Here is a 27461-nt window from a genome sequence, read left to right on the forward strand (position 1 = left end):
AGGAAAGCTTTGCTTCTGCTTTAACAGATTCGGGACCTCAATAAAATTTGCAAAGTGGTGTGAGAGTCTGTGAAAGGTGCAGTATCAGCACTAAGATTGGTTATTGGAAATATATGAAAACCTAACAATCTCTCCAGTACTGCAGTGGACTATTAAGTCTGTGAAGATTTATCACTCTGCCCTTTTAGGTCCTCATCCCTGTCTCTTACGGGCATGCGTTCCCTCGTTGTTGGCAATTTATGTAAGAGCTCTAAGGCTTGCTATGTATCACTTATGTCCCGTTATCTCCTTGGCATGCCACAAGGTCAAACATCAGCAGAATTGCTTTGTGTGAGACACTGCCTCTTTTTGTCCTGTATCAGCTGTGGATCAAAGTTTGAAGCAATCGCTCAGATTTCACTACAGTTCTGTTTGGGCCTTTGCAGATAACCTGTGACTTAGTAGAGCGTCTCCATGTCATTCTTTTGTGGCCTTCAAACCTGTCAGTCTTCCACGTGCTGTGCATTTAACTGTCCTTCTTGGCAAATGCCTGGGTTTCTACCCCTTAATATGAGATTTGGTGCTGTTCCTGCTACTGTGCTTTATTTTCTATGCCTTGTTTGCATTCTTGCTATGTACTCTGTAAGAACCTTAAAAATTTGCTAATTTAGTGCCCACTTTACACTGCATGTGTTTATTAGAGCATGTGACGGAATGGTTTTATCCTGCTGTTTAGGGCTCGATTGTTACTGATCTTCACAGATTATTTTTTTCCCTTAACTTTGTGCAAGGAACCCCTCAGGGGCAGGGAGAAGCAAATCCATTGTAGTCATATGACAGTTAATGGGGGGAAAATATCAAAATGATGTGTCCTGCTAGCTTCTACAGCTGTTGCTTCTGCTTCTCTCTCTCTCCATTAAAAGACCTCAGGGATATCACACTCCTAATAACTTCTAGGAGATGCTGTGAAGGCTAAATCGTTTGCAGAAGTTTTGAGATTTCTAATGCTGTGATGAATCTTTTCCTAAACCTTCGCAGGAGTTTGCTGCGTCTGAAAGAGCCCGTCGTCATGCTGAGCAAGAAAGGGATGAATTGGCTGATGAGATTGCAAACAGTGCTTCGGGAAAGTGAGTCATCAAATGTATTAATTGCATCTGAGGAACTCCAGGCACCCGCAGCTGTAATGCTCGGTAGTCTACTTGCAAATGAATTCTGTATTGGCCTGTCTGCATGATAAAAAAAATTCCTTGTTGGTACGAAGAGGGTTGCTGACACAGTAGCTTCTTGTGACAATTGGCAGTGCCTAAAGTATCAGAAGCGAACTAGCCGGTTGCTTTGTATCGGATCTGAAAGTGTCTTGACCCAAATAATTCTTTTCTAGGTCAGCGCTGCTGGATGAGAAGCGCCGGCTGGAAGCTCGTATTGCACAGTTGGAGGAAGAGCTCGAGGAAGAGCAGAGCAACATGGAGCTTCTCAACGAGCGGTTCCGAAAGACCACGCTGCAGGTGAATCTGTTGTTGGCGGTGCTGTTGGGGCAGTTTGTGTTTCTGTGTGCAGTTCAAGTGGAGGCTCTGAATAGCACCAAATGACCTTCTATTCTTCTACTCTCAAAGGTTGACACACTTAATTCTGAGCTAGCTGGGGAGCGAAGTGCTGCCCAGAAGAGTGAAAATGCCCGGCAGCAGCTGGAAAGGCAGAACAAAGAGCTGAAAGCCAAGCTGCAGGAACTGGAGGGATCTGTGAAGTCGAAGTTCAAGGCAACAATTTCTACCCTAGAAGCCAAGATTGTGCAGCTAGAAGAACAGCTTGAGCAGGAAGCCAAGTAAGGAAAAAAGTCTGTTTGCCTGTTTGCTCTGTCAGTTGAGTGTCTGAAATCTCCACACCTTAAGTTTTTGTAGGGCTGAGATGAGAGCTCGCAGCACAGGCTTTGGGGTTGTTACCTGGAAAGGGACACACTTGAATGAGACAGCTGTAAAGTGACTGGGGTGGAAAGTTTCAGAATCTATTTGCTCTGTAACTGAAGCTGCTGAATTACTCACCTGGGAAACCTCAAGAGTTATGTTGACTGCTGGTCCCAGATCCACAAGGTGCTGCAGAAGTTTCTTGAGACAAGATGAGACTGAGACATCCCCTTGAGACACCTTGGTTAGAGGAAGCAAGCGGAACAGCTCGGGTGTGACAGCTTTAGTTAGTTGGGATGAATTCTGTGCTCTGCAGAAGTCCGCTTTGTCCAGTGAGCGCTTCCTGCCTGTCCTTCCCATCTCAGTCCTCCAAATATTTTTTTTTAATGTGTGCTTTTGGCTCTGTGAAAGGACCATTTACAGGGTAGCAATAACTTTACTATCTCAAACTATACTATCTGTAACTTTACTATCTGTGTCCCAGCCAGCCTCCAGCACATTAAAACCAAGTTCTGTTGATGGTGGCAGGTAGGTTAAGAAGACTCAAGTATCGGTTACACAGTAGGACAAGAGTCTTTTGGAAAGGACAGAGCTTGTGTTCCTGGCCTTCAGGTCCTGGGACAAATGAGGCTTTTTGATTATTCTAGGGAGAGAGCAGCTGCCAACAAATTGGTGCGTCGTACAGAGAAGAAATTGAAAGAAGTCTTCATGCAGGTGGAGGATGAACGTCGACATGCAGACCAGTACAAGGAGCAGGTATGTGGAGGGGCTTTGCTTTTGAGGCCTGTTTCTCAGAAAAGGTGGATAAAACCATACTTTGAGTAGAAAGGGCTTGCTAAGAGTCATTTTAATGAAAACATTTGAGTGAACCCCCATTGTGATCACTAAACCACTAGAGTGGCTCCCAGCAGGCAAAACCTCCCTGTGTTGCTCTACTGTGACAGTCCGTTGTGTAACCAGGAGACCATGCTGGAGTCTGAGTGTGGCCGGCGGGTCATCTCCAGCCGGGGAGCTTGCGGGGCACAGGGTGTTAGCTGACTCTCTGACCCCCCAAACCCTGGGGCTGCGGCTGCCCAGTTTGATCCTGATGACCTGATGTTGTATTTTAGATGGAAAAGGCAAACGCCAGGATGAAGCAGCTCAAGCGCCAGCTGGAGGAGGCTGAAGAAGAAGCCACACGTGCAAATGCTTCCCGACGTAAGCTTCAGCGTGAGCTGGATGATGCCACAGAGGCTAACGAGGGCCTGAGCCGGGAGGTCAGCACTCTGAAAAACAGGCTAAGGTGAGTGGTGCCAGTAGCAGTGGGCAGGGTTTATCTGAGCCCGTGTGCCCGCAGACTTCGGGGAGCGTCCAGCCACGGCACTGCAGAAGCAGAGCTGCTCACGTTAGGGAGTGGGTCGAACTGGAGCCTGCTGGGAACTGCTGACTGAGCCTGGTGGTGACAACAGGGAGCTGCCAGGCCACAGGGATGTTCCTGACAGCCCCTGAGCCTGAACTCTTCAGTGCTCGCACTGGCTGGTTCCTTGGGGCTGCCAGTTTGATCCAGCTGTCGGTAAATGTGATGGAGGAGATGGCTCAGTCGTGCTTTTCCAGTGGCTGGTAGATCCCTGTTTTCCTGACCCGCCCTGGTGGGAGCATTCCAGCACTTCCCTTGGGAGTGGGACTTTGAGACCAAGGTCTGTGCCCAGTACAGGTGGGAGTCAGCAGCGATGAAGCTGCTGCAGAACAAAAACCTTCTCAAGAGGGAGAGCAGCTGAGCTGGCTTGTGGGAACAGCTGGAGGGGGGGCATGCAGTGCTTAAGAGATAAGTAGTTGATTATTTTAGAGAACGCACTTGTTTTAGTACTTTGGTCTGTGCTTGGTGCTCAGACAGAGTGTTTTAAGTTACTTGAGACTTCCCAGACTGGGGTGATGGTATAAACTAAGCAGGAATACCAGAGTACCGGAGTGTGTTTGCCCACAGTGCATTGATCCCTTGGTCACAGAGAGTTTCAAAACACCACGTATGAAACTTGCCCTGTGGGTGGCCCAGAGCTGAGCCCCAACGTCCCCTGCGGTCACGGGGAGGTGTGTGTGGGCAGCCACCAGCCCTGGAACTTGGGCTGTGAGACATGACCCATCAGCAGTTGCTGTCATCTGCTTGTTGGCAGGAGGGGGGGGCCCATCACCTTCTCCTCGAGTCGCTCTGGGAGACGCCAGCTGCACATCGAAGGGGCTTCTCTGGAGCTCTCGGATGACGACGCGGAGAGCAAAGGCAGCGACGTGAACGAAGCGCAGCCGGCCCCTGCCGAGTAGAGCCCCGTCACACCGCTTGCATGCAGAGACCTTTGATGCAGTCGGCAGGAGGAGGAGGACTTTCCTGACCACCGAACTGCCTTGTGGCCGTAAATCTGCCTTACAAAACGTCGGCATGCTACAAGGTTACTTATCATAGGTCAACTATGTCTTAAGGCTCTCCAGCCTCACCATACTGTACCCTGCTTCAGATATAGGTACAACCGCTTTTTTATATATAGTAAACAAAACGGGATCGTCTCTGTTCAGTGCATCTATTTTCCAGATACTCCATTGTAAAGCCATTTTATAAAGCATCATGTGAAGGATGAAACTTTTTTTTATCGATACAGAAACTTCATTCCCAGAGGGTAGGTGGTCGGGACAGACCCGTTGTCATGACTATGCATGCTTTGTTGTACGACAACATCCTTCCATTTCTTCTGCGCTCAGACGGCCCTTGGCTGTATTGAGTCTGTTGGATCATTGAAGACCAAACTGCACCTGTACCTTTCTTTTCTCCTAATTGTTGTGATCAGCACACAATCAGCGAGTGAACTGTGAAAAGGCCTTGGGAAGTGTTAGAGGGAAATGTAGGGATGAACAAGTAGTGTCCATTTTTAACCCGCAATATCATTTTGAAGTGTTCTCAGCACCTGCTTCATCAGTTAGTGTTCCTGCAGTACAGGCAAACTGAAATAGCCTCACCGCTCCTCATCTGTACAGTACTTCTGCATTTGTAGACACCTGCTATGACCATGCCCAACAGATCTGTATATATATTAAGGCTAGTATAATGTGAACACCAGTGGAAAATACACATACAACACAGGCAAAATTAATTTATTAATTTATGGCTGAGCTAGGTAAGTCTTCAGGACATGGAGCCGAGCGGCTGCACTGTGAGATGAGGCTGAGGGTACCTCAGCAGCCGGCCTGGTGTTACTGGGGGAGCCGGTCCGCTGGCAGCGGGGTCGCCTGTACTGCGGGGTGTGGGGCTCGGGGAGCCTGCGGGCACAGGGGTTCAGCAATGCTGTTGCCTGCCTATGAGTTAACATGCCAGTGGATGTGAATCCTTTTTGTTGTTGGTTTTGTTTTTTTTATTTTGAACAGTATTACAGCGAGTAGTTAGTGTTCTTTTTGTTTAAATAGCTGAAAAACTGACATTACAGAAAGTGCCTTAGACACTACAGTACTAAGACAATGTTACATATATAATTTGCCTATATAACAATGATTTAATGTATTAATTTTGACTGTGCTTCATATCATGTACCTCTCTAGTCCAAGTGGTATTACTGATATTAGTGACAATGAATCAGTGTTAACTAGGAAACTTCCTCTGCCACATGCTCAAAAAAACATGGATTTCCTTTTTTTGGTTAAAAGCTTTAACATCTGTCGCAAAGGTTTTGTTGTGTGTGTTTGGATATTTTTAATCAAACTGGCTGTTGACCACCAGGCATCTGACTGCAAATATCTTGTTTTCTTGTATACCCATATTTCTAGACAATGATTTTTGTAAGACAATAAATTTATTCATTATAGATGCGGCCGCCTGCTCTGTTTACTTACCGGAAGAGCTATCTCCTGAGGCTGGCATAGACCTTAATAAACAAGAATATGACTGGAAGCTGCCTTTTCCCTTCTTCCTGTTCTGTTTCATTGGGGTTGTTTTTTCCTTTTATTTTGTGGACCTGACCACGCTGGGAGGGGAGGTGACAGGAGTGAGGAAGATTAGGGCAAAGAGAGGGTGCAGCAGGCTGTGGTGGCTGGGGGGCAGCTGGAAGGTCTGCTCCAGGCAGCTGGAACATGCAGGGTGGGAGCTGCCCTCAACAACCTTCTGGCCTAGTGCTGCTTCCTGCTGCCTGTCCTGGGCCCTGAGGGGAACCAGCTCCTGCAACCTGGCTCAGCCCTGGGCACCTTTTCCTCAAGTGCCTCTGTTAAGGCTGTGGGTGCTGGGAGGAGCACAGGCAATGAAGGGCCCTTCCCTGTCCATGTAACTGTGTGAGAACAGGTCCCTCCTACCTGGGGTGACCCTGCTGCCCCATGGTACTGCACCCCAGGAGAGGGAGCTGGTCTGGGGATGCATGGCCTCCCCTGGTGTGGGCAGGGATTGGGGCTCAGGAAGGAGCAGGGCCCAGGGTGTTCTGTGGTGAGGAGGAGGAAAGCCTGGGGCCCTGACACCACAGCCCAGCCTGGGGGGGGTGTGCTGGAACAGCCCCTGGGTAGGCTCTTGGGTGTCTGGGCTGGCGCTAAGCCTGGGGGCCTGTGAGTGGCAGCACCCACTCAGGGGTCAGGCTGGGGAAGCTGCAGGTGCTGCAGGGCAGAGCTGGGAGCAGCACAGACTCGGGGGGTGGGGGGGGGCCCTGGGGCTGCCACAGCCCTCAGCCCACCTGGCAGAGGGGATGGTGCACACTGGGGAAGGGCCAGAGCCCCCTGGCTCTGCAGAAGAAATGCCTCTGAGGTGGTAAAAATCCGCAGTGCTGCAGCTGGAGGCCTCCAATGTTTCCCCAGGCTCTTCCCAAAATCAAATCTTGAAACCCAGGACTCAGCTGAGCCATGAGGACTTTCAGTGCCAGTAGCTGCAGCTGAGAAAAGGTGTTTGCTCAGCACATTCCAGCTGTGGCTGTTCCCCTCTGTGCACAAATCAAACTGCAAAGCAAAGAGGAGCAGCTCCAACCCTGCCCTGGGGCTTGGCAGAAAACACTACAGGACAAAATACAGCCACTGCCACCATTTCTGCAAAATCCACTGATTCCACATTAAAAGAACTTTATTTTTGGAGGATTACTCTCATTTGTTTCTGTGTTTTTTGGGTTTTGTTTTTTTTTTAAACCACATCATGATGTGTGTCACCACAGCAGTATGGTACACTGTCCTATTGAAACATGCCATATAGATTTTGAATAAATAAAGCTACAAAGCCCAAGTTATGTACAAAGATCTTAGGCAAAGATATTATGTTTACAAATCTATGTACAATAAAACAAATGTAAACAGTCAAATGCAGCAGAGGATGCACAGGAAAGAAGGACCATCCAAACCCCAACAGCAAGGGGGTGCTGCCCACCTCCCTTCTGCTGGGGCCAATGGTTTGTCTCAGCGCTTGTAAATAAACCAACTGGGAGCTGCAGAGCCAACTGAACGTGATGGACCAGGAATGACGATTTCTAAACCCACAGCTCAAACCCCGGCTGGGTTTGCTGGTCTGTTTTAAAATCCACCGACTCTGAGGCACATAGAGAAATCGCACAAAGACATTGCTTGAAAGACCCACAAGGTACGCAGTCGCCCAAACTGTCACAGAAGCCCACAGGTGATGCTGTGAAATCGTCATATATTACACAGATGGGAGCAGGGTGCGATGGCTACAGGGTCCTGGGAGGGGAGCTCACAGACAGTGCCACCAGTTCGATTAGCAGCTTCCTAATGCTTCTGCAGAACCCTGTTGTGGAGAGGTGGGGCAGTAAGTCAGATGAAGAACAGGTACAGTTGGGCTGGGAAGCTGTGCTATGGGCACCATGAGCGTGCTACCACAGCTAAATGTGTCACTGCCCCTCAGCTGCACGGGTGCAGGAGCGCAAGGGAGAATGCCTGGGCACTGCTCAGCCCTGCCAGCTCCCACTAATGCAGGTGATGATGTGACTGATGGGTATGACCCTCACTCCTGCCCCCCACCCCTCCCTGCCCCGGGCCCCAAGGAGCCAGGCAGGAGCCTCCTGCGCCCTACACCCCCCCCGGCCCCCGCCTGCCCCAGCACCAGGCAGGAGCAGACACCCACCTGCCCCGTGTCGCTCACTGAGCTGCAGTAACCGAGTGACACACCTGGAGCTGGTGCCCAGGCAGCGATGGCCCAAGTGCTGCTGCCCCTGGAGCCTCTGCCAAGAGGTCTGAGCCCCCCCCACCGCGAGGGCAGCAGCTACCTGTCCTAAGCACAGGATGCTGGAGCAGGCAGAGAGAAGGGGAGTCTTAATTGTTTCATGCCAAAACTAAGTTAGAGATAACATGAGGGGCCGAGGGCTGCCTGGCTGAGGTTTGGTGAGCACGACTCGTGCCTCCCCTGGAACAGAGCACAGCCTGTCTCAGCTTGCACAGCAGATGGAGCTGACACAACGTCTGCTATAGCAACACGAGAAAATAAACTGTATTAACATGACGTGAAGGGCCACAAGCGCAGGGTCTCCTCTAACAGCACGGTGTGGGTCGTGTTCCAGCAGGGCAGAAACAGGGAGGAATCGGGAGCAGTTCTTGTGGTAGGCTGAGAAAAGCATCTGCAAGTCCACACATGACCTCCCGTGGGCTCATACGCTCAAGGGGAGCATGCCAGGTGCTGAGGAGGGTCGAGAGGCTCCCAGTCCAGGGGGACCTTGATCAAAGCCGTTTACTGCCCTGAGAAGCAACAAGAGACAGCAGTTAAGTGATGAGCAGCCCCAGGGGATGGCACTGCTGCCCCCCCATCCCCAGCAGCTGGAACACAGACCCCTCTCCCCCTTCCTCACAGCATCTGTCACCCTGACTGCTCCATGGCTGCGGGGCCAACCTACGACCGCAACAGGCTTCCACCTCCAGCTGGGAGGAGCAGCGCTCACCCAGAGCTGGGGACACATGTAGGTGGGTGCTCAAACCATTGCCCAGAGCAGGCACATGCCAGCTGAGGTGACCAGCCCCAGAGGACAAGTGGCTCCGGCACAAACCCTGAGCCTGCTGGGGCTGCAAGTCCCAATCAAGTCCAAGCAGCTGAAGGCACCAGGCACAGCAGCTCTGTAGGCTTGGTCCCCTTGATCAGCTCCCCGTCCCTCTTAATCGCTGCCTGTTTGCACAGGAGCGGCTGTGAGCAACGTGCAGCCCCAAGGGCTGTGCAAGCAGCGCAGCGGCGAGGGGTCGGCAGCAGGGCTGGGGCCAACTCCACCAGCATCCAATTCTTGGGTGGCTCTGTGCAAGCTCTGCCCAGTAACCGGGATGGACACACGCATGGCCATGGCTCACGGGCTCTGGAAGAGCAGGCAGGAAGATGTTAAAGCACAGCAGAGTTGCTGGACGCTATGCTACCCCTGGCTGGGGTGCAGCAGGAGCTCTGGGTGCCTTCACACCCCCAGGATCCATGGGTTCCCTCCTTCCCCCGGCTGCTGGGAGAGGTGAAGGTGTGGAGACCCTGGCTTCCTGGTGGGTTGGGAGAGGAGCACGTGGGTCTGACAGCTTTTCCATCGTTACTCTGTTAGGCTTTGACAGATTTTCTGTAATTAGGCTCACCACACAGCGCCTGCTCACCATCTGCTGATCCCCCCCACCACCACAGCCTTGACAACCAGAAGCGATTACATCCTTGTATGAGGACAGCACGTCCACCCCTGCTGTCATCCCAGAACCAGCCCCCTGCCCTCACAGTCGGGTTTGCAATACTGAAGGTGGTGGGGGGGAACACCCACACCCTGGCAAGGCAAGACAGGTCCCCTCCTGCTCCCACAAAGCCTCTACAGCACTTCACCAGCTTTGCCCGAACCACCGGCACCCCAGAAGACAGTATTTGGATCTCTCCTGGCAGAGGTATGCTTGTGAGAAGAGATGCTTCAGGAGACAGCCTTTGCTGCTTAGGTCAGTGAGCCACAGTGAGTAAAAGCAAGAAGAGAAGCATGAGGAAGCATGAGCATTCCTACTGATGAGGAAGAAGCCAACCCGGGAGCTGGCAGCTCTGTGGTCCCAGGCTGCACCCAGTACAAACACCTGGAGGAGCATACCCTGCTCGCTGCTATCGCTGCCCCAGGGATGTGCCAATGGCTCACGACAGCACCCCCAGCAGTTTCCACACTCCCTTTTTGCATGGTGTACAGTTCCTGCGCTGCTTATATTCACCAGTGACCTTGCACCTCCTGTATCAGGGATGCAAAAACCCGCCCAGCAAAGCCAGAAGGCTGCTGCTGTTGTACAGGGCCCTTACAAAATCCTTCCAGAACAGCAGTAAAGAGCTAAAAATCTCCACACTTGCTTGAAAGGACAGATTCCCATGGTAACACTGCTCACCGCCACAGGGAGCCGGGCTGTTTCCATTCCCTCTCTTGCTGCTGAACATCCACACTAGCATGGCCTGGGTCAGAGCAGGAGAAGCCACTTTCCCACCTCCTCCCCATTCAGCTAGAAATTTCAGCTCCCATTTGGGTATTGATTTCATACATTTCAAAAAGGCGTCTCCCTGGCTGTATGCAATAAAAAGCTGCTGGAAGAGGCTTAGGGGCAGATGTATTTTGCTAGTTGCATTTGGATGAAGAGGCACGAATCCAACCTGATCCTGACATGACTCTGGAAATTAGTTATCAGTACAAAGCACCTCTGCCAAGTAGGACAGGGTGGAGGGGAAAGACCAAACAGTATTAAAATGTGGTATTTTACTCCCTTTTGAAAGGATTAGGGAAAAGCAGCATTCAACATCAGCAGCCTGGAGATGCTTGTGTTTGATGAGTCACATTAAAGCCAAGCTCTACAGATCTGTCACGTCTCCTGCACTAAGTTCAGAGCTGCTGTCTGCGATGGACAGACACACAGGATGGTGCCCAGCCCCTGCTGCGTGCAAGGATGCAGCCCAGTGAACGCAGCCCAGCCAATGCTAGCGCCCTGGGCAGGTTGGACGGGTCCGCAGCTCGGCTGCATCGGCACCAGTCTCCACCAGGACCTCCTGGCCTCCACCGTGGGACAGGCAGGCTAGGGAGGGCAGCTGATGCCTTCAAAGCCCATAGCAAGTACCATCACCCCCCATGCAGCCTGTCCCTGCAGCGTAATGATCCCCCGCAGCAATGCACGAGGCCGGGCAGACAGGGCCATGTCCCCACAGTGCTCACACCTTGGCACGTCATTCCCCTCTGCACCAAGGCAGCTGCATTCCCCACCACCAGGCACCTCCACGCCGCTGCCCTCTGCCTCCCTGACATGATGTGTTTCAATCAAACCCCAATGCGTGGCCGTGGCACACGGCAGTACACTAGGGATGGGCCAAACAGTACAAACTTCTCAAACATTGCTATTTCTGGGGCACCAAGTGCTCCCGAACTGGGTTTCCAGCGGCCAAGCTCCACCTGTGGGGAGAACACCTCCCTGCAGCCGTCACCATCCGACAGACCTGCCTCTGCAGGCAGTTTCTCCTTTTAAACGAAGCAACACATCTCTAACCCTGCTCAGAGGCATGTTTGGCAGCCTGGGTGCCCTCTTCCATCTCCCAGAGGTACACAAACAAGGCTAGAAGCCATGAAGCCATCAGATGCTCAGCACAGATGCCATACAGACATGACAGGATTCTGCCTAAATCACCTGTGTCACAAATAATCCAGTGATGCCCAAAACAAGAAGGAAGAGCCAGCCCCATCACAGAGCCAGAGCATCAAGAGGATGAGTGCTGCAAGCGTGTTACAAGTGTTAACCAGCACAGGATGCCGAGTGCTCACAGCACTACGAATGCACAAGGGAGACATGATAAGGCTTTCTGCTGAAGATGGAAAAGATAGAAAACCTGTTTAGAAGCCTTTTGAGGTTTCCTCATTGTTTGCTAATTAAAAAAAAACAAAACCAAAAGAGAGCAGGAAAACAGTGCAGAGTGCTTGCTTGTGGCAGCTTCTCCCAGGATCAGCTCCTGGAGTCAGTTACCCACATTGTTCACTGCATCCCACTGGCCCGAACTTGCCCTTGGTGCAGAAATAAAGCAGCAGCTTTGATTTGCTGAAAGCCAGGTCAGTAAGTGGGGCACACAAAAAGGCTTCAAATAGTAGCAGCAACTGGGGGGATACTGAAAGCTGGCATTATGACTCAGCTTGCTGAGGTCTCACCCAGCCATGGATTTCTGCTGGTAACATGAAAATACACAAAAATAGGAAAAGAAGTCAGTATTACTGAAGTTAGAAACAGAGTTAAAGAAAAATAAAATATGTTAAACTGAGCAAGTGTAAAAAAGAACAAATAAAATGTGCTGGATGACTCCTGCCTAACCTCCCAGAAGTGAGCTGGGAAGAGAAGTCCTTGTGCTCTGTCTCCAAGGTCTCAGACAGCACCAGGAGCACAGCATTGCTCCAGTCTTTGGCTACTCTGCCCAAGCCTGGCACACATGTGGGGCTGCTGCACCGAGCTGATGCTGCCCGATGGCCTGGAGACCTGCCTGCAGTGATTAATCCCAGTGAAATCGCTTGCCTCCTGCTTCTGCCTTGCTTCCCTATCCCTCAGACCCAGCCCAACACGCTCTGTGGGGCCCACACTGCGCCCTTGCTCTGGGCTTCCTGGGAAACCGGGCTCCAGTGCTTCAGAGCCAAGACCACCAGTCCCTGTTGGAAACATCCCCTGCAGTGGTTTCTGATGGATGTGTCTGACTGCCTGTCCCTACAGTGGTGTGGACTTTGTGCCCATTTCCAACCGCTTTCTCTGCCCTGATTGCTAAAGATAGATTTTTACTCGTTTCAACTGTATTTCAAGCTGTATTTTGTACTTAGCACCTTATCTCCAAGACACCCTCAACTCTAAATATCCAACGAAACCTCAGTAGAAGATTCTCCTGTAGCTGAATAGCCCAGCCCGAGGAGTAAATGGATCGAAGCATACTTGCAGAATAGGCCCACAAGAAAACAGGAGGAAAAGTGAGTTTTCAGGCAGGTCAATGCTTTAAAACACACCACTTACTCTCCCAAACAGCAATAATAGCACAAGGAGGCAGAGGAATGCCCAGCACAGAGGTGTAAGGAGGAGGATGGGGACAAGGCTGTGGCAGATCAGGCTGGTAGGGATCTGCACTTTCGACAGCATGGAGAACCCTCCGTGCTCCCTTGAGAGGCAGATAAGTGAGACAGATCCGATTCTCAGTCGTTGCAGATGGTGCCTGCACCGAGCCCCTGTGCCGCAGGATCCCTCCCACAGAGCCCGTGACCCCGCTACCCACTGGCACAGCCGTGCCACTCCGGGTGCTTCCAGCTGGCGAGGCTGTGCTGGGCAGGGATGGTGACACCGAGCAGGAGCACCGCTGGCTCTACCCATACGCTGCAGACCACGCTGTCCTCTCCCCCTGCTCTGCACCCCTGGCCAGCTCCCAGCACATCTGTGCCTTTGCTTGCTTTCCCATTAGCCAGAACCACGGCAACCGAGCATCCAGCATCGCAGAGCCGATAGCCAACAAAATGTTGAAGGAAAAACACGACCAAAGGGCAAACTAACTTTCAAAACTGACTAAATTAACAGCAGCGATACTTCATCCTGTATCTCTGATGTGACTGATTCAATCAGAAACATGCATGTATTTGAAGAAATATTAATTAATCAAGAAAGCAAGCAGCACTCAATCTTATGGTTGCAGCAGGTCACAGCCCCAGAGAAGTTTATCTGAAGTAAGGAGAAAGAGAGGGATTATAGCCTCAGGCTTTGATCATGGACTATTAGTTTGTAATGCTGAGAACTACCTCATGCAGCTAGCATAACCACCAACTCTGCACCTCCAAGCACGAAGTTAAAAGGCATGCAGCTTATCATTGCAAATGAATTCATTTACCCATGACCAAGGTGGGGAATATGACCTTTTCACGCCTAGTGGAGAAAAATTGAAACAGTTTATGCACACAATAAAGACATTCTTGGGCATAACCCTGGATGCAAGAAATGGGGGAAAACAAAGGTGTTCAACTAAACCTCACCAGACCTCTCCTCTTTGACCTCTGCATAATGAGACTCTGCTCTGCACAGGCAGGTGAGGGTCCTATTTCAGTGACAACCAGCGCTCCCACCACACTCCACTGCTGCTAGCGCACGACCCAGATAGAAGCCTAGAGCATTGCGAGGCACGTAAGGGGACATGGGATTACTCACCTGCATCTGAGTTTCCCTATAAAAGAGGGAACTGTGGGTAACTTTTTTTATAAAGTGGAAGAGACAGACAACCCTGATTCACAGCCTGATGTATTACGGTCAGGGTTGTGGATAACGGTGTCCGCTGTGTGGACATACCCACATGCTTCACGGGACTGCTAGAAATGTGCAGGCAGAGGCATTCTCCCATTGAAACTTTAGCTTGTTTTATTAAAACAAAGCCCAACAGATTCATAAAAGGAACCTAAGAATAAACGTCAACTACAAGGACTTCGACATTCAAGAGTGTAGGAAGGGAAGCAGTGAACAAGGAGTTAACACCCCAAGGAACAAACACCTAATGTTGGCTCATGCTGTCTCAGCTCTGCTGTTTGAGTGCCAGGCCTCTGCAGAGCCCATCAAGGTCGGAGCCATTTTATTCCCCAAGTGGATCGAAGTTAATAACCAATTAAGAACAACTGCAACAGCAAAAAGCAAGTATCTACCTGAGAACATCCTCAGGTACTGTTCTGCCATATCCTGGCATCTGGACAGAAACAGCATGCTCCTGACGGAACAAGTCTGCAGGAAACTAATTTTACACCAGACATTGTTAGGTTTTAAAAAAGCAGGTAAAGTCCTGACTCTTCCAATTCTCGAGCAAAGCTTCGGTGCAAGCCCAGCTGTCCTCCTGGCCTCCCCTAAAGCAATGTTCCCCTATGCCAGCTCCTGCCTATCACTGCCTGTTCAGCTCCACTCACCAAGCAAAGACCAAGTGTTTGATGGGAGATGGAGACCCATCAAACATTTTAACCAACAAAATGGCAGAGAAAGGAAAATAAATGGGACTGTAACGATATGGCTGAGTTACCTCTGTCCCAACCCCACCGCCCAACAACCGGCTGCTCTTTAGGCAGCGGCTGCAGACCGAATCAGATCTACAATCACACGTGACTGTTTCAGGCTCCAGCAACAATTAGGGGCAAGGAGGAGAGTGCAGGGGCTGGAGACAGAGGAGGAGAGGGGAGAAGAAAGGGCATGCCTTGACTCAGCTCCTCATGCCCAGCCACTGCAACTCATGCCAGCACAGCTAGGGGCTCGGCTGCTGCTGCAGCACATGGGCACGATGAGGCTGACCTCATTCAGGTAACACCTCGGTTTTAGCTTACATGTGCAGACAAAACTATACAGGTTTTACATAGCAGCCATGGAGCCATGTACACAGCACAGACACTGCCATCACCCCCGGAGTGCATCGACCTCGACAGGGGCAGCAAGGAGGAGCAGGAGCTGATGTAAAGAGGAGAGGCATGGGCCACCGCCCCACTGTGAACTGCATATGGGGGTGCAGAGGAGAAGGAGAGGACAGCAGGGCCATGCAGGGATCTCTAACAACTTGCAAGTAAGCACATCAGTCATTTCCACCCCCTTTTCTAGCCCACTAACGTCCTCCATCTCTGTGTAGAAGTTACTTTCAGGAGGCTGGGTTTCTAAGCCTTTTTCAGCTACAACCTGCTCCTAACTCCAGGCAGCCAGCCCAGATAACAAGTGTGATGACAATCTGGATAATTAGAAGTGACCCCCACATAGCAATCAGCTTATTCATCACACCACAACCCAATATAGCCATGCTGCCTCCTAAGAACAGCTATAATCTCTCCTAGCAACTACCCTGACAGCTTGCACCTGAAATGTAGCCTGCGCACTGCAAGCATGAGCAGTGCTGTGGTGATGCACTGACCCCAGGCAGCCTTGCAGTATACAGACAACCCAAAAGTCTGACCAATTTGCACCTGACACTGACTTTGTTAAGTCTCCAAACTCTTCCTTTCCAAAAGCAGCAAAAAAGAGTGGCTCTAAGAAATCTGAATGCCAGTTTCTAAGATGCAACTTGCCCTGCTACCCACATAGCAACGCAATTCAGCTCAAACGAGGATGATTGTAGGAAGCTCAGCTTGTCTGCTCTGTATATGGCACACTTCAGGTTGGTAACAGCTCCTTTAACTCTCCAGAATAAATTCTGGATTGAGGACGTGCTGAATATTAGCATTAAATTGCACTGGCTTGAGGTTTAACATAGAAGACTACAACCATGCAGGGAGCACGGAGGGTTCTGCCCAGTGACACCAAGCAAAGTTCACAACACCACTGTGCTAACACCAGAGAAGCGCTGTGCTTTTCACTCCCCTCTTCATACAACCACGGGGGCCTGTGCTCCAGGGGAATGTGGGAAAACCCTCCTGCTGAATGACTTCCCAGTATCCCAAAGGAAGCTCTGACCACAGGCGAGCCACAGGAGACACATGGGGTAGTACTTCCTGCGAAAGCAGTTTCTGATCTCACGGCTGACGCACAGCACAGCCAGCATGGAGACAGTTGTCTCCTCAATCAGCTAGAATTGCACCATTAATGACGTTTTCTTTTCCCCTAATAGAGGGGGAAGTAGATTCAACAGGGCACCACCCTCCAAGTGAGCATTTGCTGCCTGCACTCAGCTGTTCTCACCAAGGGAACCTCCAGATCTGCGGTTAATGTACTTCCCCACGCACGAGCGCACCAGTAACTATGGCAACTCCACCACGACTGACCTGGGGACGTTCACTTTGCTAGCAGGTTTGCTGCCTGGGGTTTTTGTATTACCTGAGATACAGCCACCAAGAGATTAGGCAGCAGAGGGACAGAACAGGCACCGACATCCTACTAGCTATGAGGAAAGCCCGTTCCATTTCCTCTTCGCTTTACAGAAATCAGCACTGTCACCTTCCCCAACCCCTTGAGACTTTGGCTCCACAAATTATTTGTCCTATAGGATAAAAGCTGTGGTGGGGTAAAGACAAGCCAAGAAAGACTTCTGCTCTAAGTAGCATCCTGAAACACACTCCCCTTTAGGACAAAAATATATCCTTACTTACCCTTTGTCAAAGAAAGAAGTATGTCCCGGGTGAGGGTACTTTGTGCCATTGCTGTTCATCACGCCGCTGTTAACGTTCCCTGAAATGTAGGATTTCCGTGATGCCTGGTCCTTTGCAAAATTTCTACAAGCAGCTAATTTGGATTCTAAGGCCTGTGAAAGTGGGGAAAAAAAAAAAAAAGTCAAAAAAGTAATGCCATTAAGAGAAAATATTTTGCTGCTTGAGTTCAGGCTTTGTCATAACAAGATCACCACGATCAGGACCCCAGTGTGATCACCTTTGGCAAAAATGGAACTAAACGGTAAAAAAGCTGTCGTTTTCTCTGACATCCAACCACAAAGGAAACCCACACAATGAGATGCTGATACAGACTGCCAGGCATGACTCAGTTCCACTAGGCCTCAGGTTTTAGAGCATATCAACTCTCAATTAATTACCTAAAATAAGGAAGCCAACTCCTAGCAGAAGTTACCAAAACTACTTATTTCAGCAGCTGCAGTAAGGCTGGCATAAGCTAATCAGAAGACTAAGAGCCTAAAGCAGAATCCTCAAGTTTTGGGAGGGACTACATATTTGGCAAGATGATTTTTTTTTTCTCCAAGACAGTGACTTCTACCATTTCTTTCTTAATCTTGGCTTGCCAAACAAAGCCAGTTTCTCAAGCCCCATTGATATACTTCAGAACAAGACGTGCTACAGCCACAGCATCAGGAGGAGGAATCAAAGACAGCAGCTAAGCCCGTCTCTGCAGTCTGTACCTCGTCTCCACTACTTCCAAGCAAGCCTGGCAAGGTCTTTTTCCCCTATACAAGGTGACAGTCTCTGCCTCATCCACTGACTCCTGGCGGGAGGAAGACCAAAATCCTGATTCTCTCCTTTACTTCAGAACATCACCTGTCCTTTCTGCCATCTATCCCAAACTAAGGCTTAACTTGAATATCCGTCTGGTCTAGCAGAAAGTCCTTCCAACTATTTGTTACACCCATGCTGTGCATGGGGGGATTCAGGCACTTGCAAATGCATACACTGGAGACAAAAACTCATATCCCCAAACATGGGGTTTGGTTCTGTTCCACGTAGAAAAACACTCCATTAATAAGGCACTGACATGCTAGCAGAAGTGAACACTACACAGCCTTCTACAAATCCATGCAAGCTTACTTAGTGACTATATAGGTAGATATAGATAACTACCTATCTCTTGGTCTGAAAGCACCTATCAGCTGGAAATAGCCAGTGTGATCTGTGCCAAGTGAGTCCCTGTCTCAGCTGCAAGCAAGAAAGCTGAAGGGAAACTTCTTGCACAGAAAGGGAGTCCAAGGCTTGGGATGAGGCACCCTGTGAGCAGCCAAACCCAAAGAAATCCTGAACATCCCATAATTGTTACTAAACAAATGTGTGAGTTGGAATTTTGTATCAGTGGCAGAGTGTGTGTCTAAGAGCAGGCTGGGAAAGAAGCATGCTTATTTGGCATTTCCTGTCCTTGCAGAGTAATCACATGGGATTGTGATTAAGCTTCCTAAATCCCCTGCAGACTCTTACTCACAATGATCCCATTTTAAACATGTCACTCCGTAACCCCGAGTTGTCCTGCTGCCCTTTCAAACCAACTACGAGCTCACTGGCTCCAAATGAGAGCAACGAGGTAATTTTTAATTTCAAACTTTGCTAAAACAACTTCTCTATTGTGGCTATTGCTGTTCTCAGTGTTAACCACAAGAGACAGACGAAAGCCAGCACCAGAGGCTAGACATCAACGCTATCTATGCTTCCACTCAATACACTAACCACTGAGGCACATCAACAAGGTTCTCATAACTCAGAAGTCATGTCTTCATTTCAACTGGAAAGCCTGGCATCCCAAACAACACTGTAACAGATGTTTAAACCACTTCTTCCCCTCTTACAGTGGTAATCCCTTTAAAGGCTCACACATTTCACTTCCCTATCAACTACAGATGGGAACACTTGGCTTTCTCCTGATTTATTTTCTCACTTTCTTATCAAAGGTTTCTAGATTTTTTTCCTCCACTTTCAGCACCTGTTGCAGATCTCCCCAGGCACACAAGGACACACTGGCAGCGTGATCTCGGCTCCTCACTCGTGTGCAGCAGGTGCCCAGTCTGAGGTCCAGCTCTGCATCTTGGTCTTGTTACAGAAGAAGCTGCAGGCCCCATTTAAAGTAAGAACAAGTAGCTGACAGTGTCTAACCCCATATACCAAAGTGCTTCAGAAACATTTTACTCCAAATAGGAATTTCATCACCCAAAATTGGCATCAGAACCTTAGTAACATGCTTTACAAATCAAGATAAAAAAATATTATCACATACTAAACACTGAATGTGGATGATTTGGATTTGCGTGTATTCAGCATGGGCCAAGGCCTTGTTGTAATTGCGCACAAGGATGAAAGCTCAGTGACAGCAGCATGGAGCTAGGAATACCTCAGTTCACAGCACTCACCCCCACTTTCCGTAACAGATCTCCCACAATGTTGAGTGCAGATATTCTAGCTGAAGGAGTAAGGGGGCTGGTACCAAATCCGTTTGGTATAGCTGCAAACACAGACACATTTTATTACATGCTCCACTCCTCCACAGTTCATTTTTTAAAAAATTTAAATAAATTAACCTCTACTTAAAAAGGTAAATCTAAAATCCTACCGCAGACTCTTCATACCACTACCCCACAATAATACACAGACTGCATGATCACTAGCCTCGGAAAAATAAAAAAGCTTAATTCCTGTCCACTGCCCTCTTTCCCATTAGACCTCCATGCGGAGTTCGTGCACGCTCCATCTGCAAGGCTATTGCCTGCAATCCATCTAATCCAACCAGAGCCTCCTCTGGAACCTACTCTTTCTAATTTGAAAGATAATGTATTAATCCTTGTGATTTTCCAGATCCTTCCAGATGGGGAAGGCGACTGGACTAACATCCTGCTGCCTCACAGAGAAAACAGGACCCCTGAAAAGTATGTATGGTAACAGAGACTCTAGACTGTCAGAATTACTGCCCACCGTTTACCCACCAATGCTCCTCCACTTTAAGCAGAAATACCAGTCACTGCACTTCCTTGCAATCCCAAACGTCTTCAGTGCCCTACTGCAGGCACTTACTGCAGACTGCAAAACCCTGCCCCCTCAAAGCGGTATCTAAGCTTCACTGTCCTTTTTTTCCATGCTATTTACTCATTATATTCCTTAAATGCACCTGATGCTGCCCGAGGATTTAAACACACCTTATGCAATGCATGTGGAATCCACACCTACCTGCATTTACTTCAAGTTCACTAACAAGCACCTGGTCTGAAATTGTTTGTTAACAAGCTGAACATACTGCCAAACAACTAGACACAGCTTCTATGAATTATACCTTTTGGGGAAGGAAAACTATTTTCTGATCCTTTTCCGACGGGCGTAGCTGGCAAGGAGAGAGATGCCTGGACAGCCGAATCCATCTTTTCACAGTCTAGAGTTGGAGAACTGGGCGCTGACTTTCGGGTGACTTCTTGTTGCCTTTCCCGTACTGCTAGCTCTTGCCGTAAGTCTAAGGGTTGAGAGAAGAAGGAAAAAAAACAACCAAAGACGTATTAGCAGCTGATTTCTTTACTAAATACTCTCTCCATTCATTTGGGAGGGAGAAGAAGGAGACACTTTGCAACAACCCTGTATTAATTGCCTGCTGCTGGCTTTCTCCAGCAGCAAGGACCCCACCTGAGAGAGTCACAGCCCAATACCATCACTTCCCGTTACGGCTGGGAGCAGCAAGGCAGCAAACAGAGCCCTCCCTGGGCCAGAGAGCTGCGTGGTCCCAGCGAGCACGGCAGGTAACTTAGCCTCAGTATTTTCCCCCATCTGTAGTGCGATTCCCATGGAAAGCGTGTTACAAAATCTGTAGCTGGTCACAAATGTCTGCTGAACTATATTCAGCTCCTCCTCAAACAGAGGTTAGAAAAAGGGAGGAATGACCTATTCTTGTGTTTCGAATTCCCCATGTTATTCTTCCAGTTAATAATCCACACTACTCTGCACTAGCCAAAGATAGGAATAGCCAAAGGGCTGTTTCCAGTTTCTTGATGCCTCAACAAGTAAAAGAGCAGACTGGAGGTGCTGGGTAGTCCAAATGACAGGGAAAGACTAGAGATTAGGAACCTCATGTTTTATTCTCACCTCCTCTCCACACTGCTGCTTATTCCTACCTTGTCCCCTCACATTTCCACACATATTTGCTACATAGACCATCAGCACAGCAATGAATCTATAAAATCCTTAGGAAGGACTAGATGCAAATAAACAATACATTACAAGAGGGTTGATCCTTTTTGGGTAGAGCAACTTAAATCTTTCACAGAACTCTTACTCCTTGCCTCAATCTGGTACAACGTGCCAGAGCAAAATTAGTTGTACGCTATGGCTTTTAAGTTATCATAAATATTTAAAACTGATTTTAAGTAAAACAGCACAGCTGAAATTAAAATCTATTCGGGCTCCTAGAAGAGGATTTGTGGCTGTTCAATCAGAAATGTTATATTTTACACCATATTAGTTCTTTTAGTGGCTAGTATTCCTGCTTGCTGTCTGGGGGAATAACACGTAGCTTTGCTACCCTAACAAATGCTAAAAATTTCCAAATGACTCACCCAAGAAACGAGATGGTTTTTTGCCAATTATTCCAGTGGTCTAGAAAATAGTCCCCTAGGTTTTGCTGGTTTTTTCCAGTATTATTGCCCTAACCCCACACTACAAAATGTATATTTGTATATGCCAGTCAAGCATTGGACCAGACTGCCCAGAGAGATGGTGGAGTCACGATCTCTGGAGGCATTCAAAAAATGTGTAGATGTGGCACTTCAGGACATGGTTTAGTAGGCATGATGGCATTGGGTTGACGGTTGGACTTGATGATCTTAGAGGTCTTTTCCAACCTTAATGATTCTATGATATTTCCTCAGAAAATACTTAATCTCCCTTTTCATACTTATTATAAAAACCCTGATGCTTCCAATAGAGGCTTTCTATTTGTGGGGCACAAACTTGGTTCAAAGAGGTTCACAGAGGAAAACACCAAAAAAATCCCAGTCTGTTGTCAAGTGTGTTGTTTTACACTGAGATCTAGCCCTTAACTGAGGAATTATTTTAGAAAGCTTCACTTGAGAAACAAAGTTGAAACCCACTGAGCTCCAAGCTACATTAATGGCAGGCACAGGCTTGTGAGCAGATCATCCCCACTATTACAGAAATCAATTTCCACCAACCATTAAAAAAATGCTTCCCCAGCATCCTCAATGTGAAATCCACTGGGGAATTCCCAACTCCTGATGATATCCCAGAACACTACCCCAGACACCTCTGATCCCACAGGTCTAAACGCAGTCTTTACTGGAATATCTTAAATAAACCAGGCAATTTCCAAGAGGTTTAGAAGGAACAAAGGAGACAGAATTTTTAAAGAAAGTTATTTAACTTTTTATCATGTATTTCCCTGTCATTTCCTGTGCTTTCCCTTCCTACACAAGGCATCAGACCACAGCAAGTGGGAACTTTTGAAGCACACTTCCTCATTTCTATTACATCTGTGGAACATAGTATTTTTGTACTCACCTGTGTTAAAAGTCCTGAATTAATCTGATATTAATGTTGCCCTACATGAAGCAATTTTTCCCTCTTAGCTACGCTGGACATACAAAGAATAGAGAACATACTGTTAGTAATACCTAACTCTTACATTATGCAGCCCACTCAAGTCTCATTATGTGAGGCTTTCTATAAACATGAGCTTTGGTTGCTACACGTCTCTCTCAGCAAGCCAACAATGTACCAAGACACAGAACTAATCAAGCAAGCCATACCTCTCGCTTCATCCTTTAATCTCTGTACAGAAACTAGCAGTGATTCCTTGTCATCCAGTTCACTTTCTAAAAACGCATTTCTCTCAATAGCTTGGTTCAGCCTTTGTTCAAAGTCTTCCAATGAAACTATTGTTGCCCTAGAAACAAAATCCAGAATATTAGGTTCTTCTGCTCAGCCAACATAAAAGCGTATTCAAAAACATAATAGAAGAAAAATGTTAGCAGGGTCTACATTCAAGTTAGGCATTTGAAAGCTATGGAAATGCTTCTTAGAAAGAACTAAAACTCCAAAGAAGCAGGGAAATAAGATGAAAAGAACACGATAGCATCTGGCTCTCAGAGATGTACCAAAGAGCTGGGAAAGAGCCAGTCCAGCATACTCATCTCTATTTTTCCCAAGGCATGCTCCAAAGCCATATATTTAATCAGTACATTGGTTCAGGTGGTGCTGTACTCTCCAGAGCTCTGGACAGGCAACAGCCCAGCGAATGCAGAAAGCAGGGCACTGGGATATTACCTAAGACCCAATTCACTCCATGATTTCAGTGGGATAACTCATGTGTGTCAAAAGTTAGTCATGAGGTTAAAAGCCTTGTGGAAACAGGGCCTCAGCTCTCAGATCTTTTTGCCAGATAGCCAGAGGCTCATTCCTGGTCCTGCTAAATCAATGGCAAAATTCCCATTCAGCAAAACGGAAGCATGACCTACTCCAAAACTGGGCGTTTCTAACAGCAGCCTGTTCATTTTATGCATTTATAAAAGACACATTTGTTCCCTGCAGTCATTAAGCTGTTATGCAAGGGAAGAGGAGACTCCTTTGCCTTGTTTGATTTAAAAGGGGACTATGTAAAGCATTAGCTTCTTACTTCAAAGGGGCTTTAAGCTACAAGGATCACAAATATATTATAAGAGTCACACAGTTGGTAGTATCAAAAGCAGTGCACTGGCCTGGCTTGCTCTGAGCCTGCTTGCACTGCTTGTTTCTTACAGGAACACGAAGCACTTCAGTCCCCCTGACTTCCTTGCTGTAATGTAACGCAACCAGCTGATGGAGGTGAACTCCAAGGGTAAACTGCACTGCACAGAGAATCAAGCATCTGGGAGTTTGTTTGGGGTTGAGTCTGCATTATCTTCCCTTTTAAGGAATAATAAAATGATCAATCCAAATAGCAAAGAAAAAATCTAGTGAAAACTTTAAGGAAAGAAGAGGTTTGCAGCCTTCACCTCTTTGCACGTTCCAAGTCATCGTTGGCTTGCTCCAGCTCCCTCACATACTTATGCAGCTGATCTTTAATGGCCCTTGTCTGGCTCAGGTCATCCTCTAACAACGACACTTGCTTGTAACTTTGTGCATACTGGTGCTCCAGTTTCTCCTGAAAGAAAGAAGTAGCGAGATAAATATCAGTCGCATACACGCTCCAAGTCATCAGTAGTAAAAAAGGGGACAAAGAAAGCAGCATACTCACTGCAGTCTGCTGATTTGGGATTGCTGGTAACACAGAGCAAAAAACTGGAGAGGTAGAAGGAACACGCTCTGAACATCAGAGCTGGACACAGTATAAAATCACAAACGCTGCATTGTGCACAGACATCTCGCCACGCCACAGCTGGCTGCTGAGATGTATCCCTGCATCTGTTCCTAACAGCCTGCACTGACAGCTGCTCTGAAGTCTCAAACATCTAGGAAGCCAGAAAGAAATCTAACCACACAGCCTCCCCTTCAGAGCCTCTCCCTTGACAACAGCCATACTGTTACCAGAACTTGTCTGACATCTCCATTAGCAAAAAGGAGAGTCACTGAAATCTGTTACAAAACCTCCAGGTCCACAAGGTCATCTTCAAAAGACTGAAAGAACTCACTCCCAAACACGCTGTCACCAGCTCCAAGGGTACAGTTGGGGCTTACGGAAAAACTACTGACCTTCTAAAACACATATGGACCTTCCAGATAGAGCTAGGACTGGATATGCAAACAAGTAATCCCATAAACTTTATTTCCACTGGGTAAGTTTCCACCCTTTGCCTTCACTAAAATAACCCAAGACTACCAAACCCATGGCTTTTCCGAGATTCCAAAAGAGACAAGAACTTGTTAACACAGAGATAGCAATTAAAAGTTACCTACTGCACACGCAGATCCTTACGCAATTCCTGTCTCCAGATACAGCTGTTAATAATTAATTATGAGATTCTCTCTGAAAGATGTGCACAAATCACCCATCTTCAGCTTTCTTTAAGGTCTCATAAAACCAAGGAGACCTTCCGGGCAAAAAAACTAGTTTGCAAAGAAAGATGACAACGCAGTGGTCTGACCAAACATACTTGTGTTGTCCACCCTGTTGCTATGCTGATGTTGCCTGTGTAACTAATAAAGCTACTATTTGGCAAAGCCTAGAGAATTCAAACAAATGAGCACAAACACCATGACAAGTGTTTCATGATGTGAAAAAGAAAAATTCTGCCAGAAATTTCCCTGGTAAGTTGCTGGCCTTATTTGGAGTACATGCCACACTAAAGTCTGGATCTTAAACAGACAACTCCTTAACTTCGTTTGGATATTCAGTGACCAAGAACAGACCAGACAATCTAAAACAAGATCCAAGACATATCCTTAAGAAGAGGTAACACTATCACAGAAAAGACCTACCTTTAATGTTTCCACTTCATACTTCAGTCTTTGGTTATCTGCTTGCAAATCTTTATTCCTCTGCTCAGCTTGCACTAGCTGTGCCTCCAACTCAGCTTCTAATTCTCTGCTTCCCTCCTGAAATTCAGCCAGCTCTTCACGAGCTTCCTGGAAGCTGTAAGGAGAGGATTTCATCAGTTGAAAATCCAGCATCTCCCAAGTTAAAACAAAATCCACAGCTCTTCCAAAATAATACGCTGAAAAAATAGGAGTTTTAAAGTGCTTTAGTGTCATCCATAGACGTCTAAGGGGGAAAAAGAAAAATGGGGAAACGGAGAAATTACATTAAGCTTAGCTATAAAAGGAAGTTAATTCTCTTGCATCAAAACAAATAGCTACATTAAATGCATGTGTGAATACAAACCCATATCAAGGCTATTAACAGGATTCATGGGAGTCTGAAAACCACTTTATACTCCATTAACTTTCACTGCTAGTAGACTTGTTAGAGTCAATGAATTTAGCAAACGTTTAACCTGATTTTGGTCAAAAACTGAGAGAACAACAGTTTCTAGATCTCTGCACTACCTGGAAATTAAAGGTTCTTGAAAAGTGTGAAGGTCTGAATCTTAGGGTTACTGAGGACTTCAGCAGGAAGCCAGCGCATACCTACTGTACACCACTGCAAGTTATTAAATACTGGAAGTAGCCACTCCACATACTCTGCATATTACATTTGCATCTTTACCACACGTAATAGTTTTCTCTGCTGCTTGCTAAGAGCTGAGCTAACAAGGCTTTAGGAAACAACATATCCACTGGTGCCTAAGACAGAATTTTCTGACACCCAAGAACAGCTTAGGGTTCTCCACACAGACAGGCCCTTCCTCAACTGCACATGAATAACACTGAATGCCACAAAAGCTTTCCAGAGAAAATAAACTGGGAGTCTCCAATGCCCCCCACTCAAAAAAATACCCTCAAACCACACGCCACTCCCACAAGAAGCACAGCATTACTCAAGACAACAACCTGTCTTGTCGTTTTTGGCAACCAAAAAGCCCTGTGCCTCCTAAAAGAGGACACTAGTACAGGCTGGACTATGAGGTACACTTCAGTAAATCGCAGCAGACACCACATCAGCCACTTTGCATACCAGTAATTCAATTACAAGAAGCTCGAGGGAACAGCAATGATACAAGGCAAGCCCAAAGGCGCCTTCTTATGATAAAACATCAAGATACTACTTAAGGCAGCACTTTAATCATACAAAGATGCACATGATCGCAAAAGGGCTCTGCTCCTGCTCAAACATGCTCGAAACATAGCCTGGAGTTCATGGCATGGTAACACTGTACAAGAAACACTCAGCTCCCACAAGGCTGGAAATTTTAAAGCTGGATTTAAAGCTGGATAGGCAGAGATTCTTTCTAAAATATCTAATACCCATCTTGGTGTAGCCTTGCAGACAAATAAATTAAACCATGCTCTGGTCATTAAGAGCCAAATCCAGCCTGCAAATCTACAACCGTACCTTTGTTTGTACTTCAAGGAAAGCTCTTTCCAATACGCAGTTTCCTCCTTTGGACTCGAAAAAGTCGGGATTTCTTCACTGTCCATGATCAATATCACCTGCAGGATACAAACATAAGAATATACTCAGGATACACAGACAAGCAGACCATCTCCTGAAACTGCTGCTAAGTACTAGGCTTCATCACCATGGCCTTTCTGACAGCGGCATCCAGACTTGGCACCCGCAAGCAGGATGTTAACGATCCCTAACAAGCGTCATTCAGCACAGAGACCTGCTGCAACAAGCGATGTAATTTTACCCAGCTTCTGGAAATGCTCGTGCAGCAGCCTGAAGACCAGAAATTTTGGCTGTATTTCATACCTGCCACTGAAACTGCAGTTAATACCACAAGCTCACTTAGGACCACAGTTGATATGGATATTAAAATTTACAGTTATCATAGCTTCCACTTTTGTTCATAAAATGTTCTTAAACAGATTTTGCCTCCTGTTGCCAACACAGCGACGCACACTACAGCTCCTATTAAAGCTGCAAAGACATGTAATGAACAAGGACAAACACTCTGAGGTCAAC

General features: G+C 47.6%; 2 protein-coding genes across 5 annotated transcripts in view; one reads left to right on the plus strand and one right to left on the minus strand.

Moving 5' to 3' along the window:
- Positions 1 to 5787, plus strand: part of MYH10 (myosin heavy chain 10) — a 103535-nt gene extending 97748 nt beyond the window's left edge. For both annotated transcript variants that reach the window (XM_075771053.1, XM_075771052.1), the window contains 6 exons: positions 1018 to 1106; positions 1361 to 1484; positions 1593 to 1801; positions 2528 to 2636; positions 2990 to 3162; positions 4031 to 5787. In XM_075771053.1, the coding sequence (XP_075627168.1) occupies positions 1018 to 1106; positions 1361 to 1484; positions 1593 to 1801; positions 2528 to 2636; positions 2990 to 3162; positions 4031 to 4175 (849 nt within the window). In that variant the 3' untranslated portion in view covers positions 4176 to 5787. The remainder of the gene's footprint in view (positions 1 to 1017; positions 1107 to 1360; positions 1485 to 1592; positions 1802 to 2527; positions 2637 to 2989; positions 3163 to 4030) is intronic.
- Positions 5788 to 8274: 2487 nt separating this feature from the next.
- The window catches only part of NDEL1 (nudE neurodevelopment protein 1 like 1), a 28270-nt gene continuing 9083 nt past the window's right edge, over positions 8275 to 27461 (minus strand). For 2 of the 3 annotated variants that reach the window (XM_075771055.1, XM_075771057.1), the window contains exons 2-9: positions 26886 to 26983; positions 25373 to 25526; positions 23950 to 24098; positions 22726 to 22862; positions 20250 to 20423; positions 19336 to 19427; positions 16871 to 17022; positions 8275 to 8546 (exon numbers count right to left, since the gene is read on the minus strand). In XM_075771055.1, the coding sequence (XP_075627170.1) occupies positions 8459 to 8546; positions 16871 to 17022; positions 19336 to 19427; positions 20250 to 20423; positions 22726 to 22862; positions 23950 to 24098; positions 25373 to 25526; positions 26886 to 26971 (1032 nt within the window). In that variant the 5' untranslated portion in view covers positions 26972 to 26983 and the 3' untranslated portion in view covers positions 8275 to 8458. Of the gene's footprint in view, positions 8547 to 13665; positions 13701 to 16870; positions 17023 to 19335; positions 19428 to 20249; positions 20424 to 22725; positions 22863 to 23949; positions 24099 to 25372; positions 25527 to 26885; positions 26984 to 27461 lie in introns of all 3 variants that reach the window. The other variant, XM_075771056.1, reaches the window with a different exon arrangement.

The sequence above is a fragment of the Balearica regulorum genome, chromosome 18 (assembly GCF_011004875.1).
Source record: "Balearica regulorum gibbericeps isolate bBalReg1 chromosome 18, bBalReg1.pri, whole genome shotgun sequence".
Classification (NCBI taxonomy): domain Eukaryota; kingdom Metazoa; phylum Chordata; class Aves; order Gruiformes; family Gruidae; genus Balearica; species Balearica regulorum.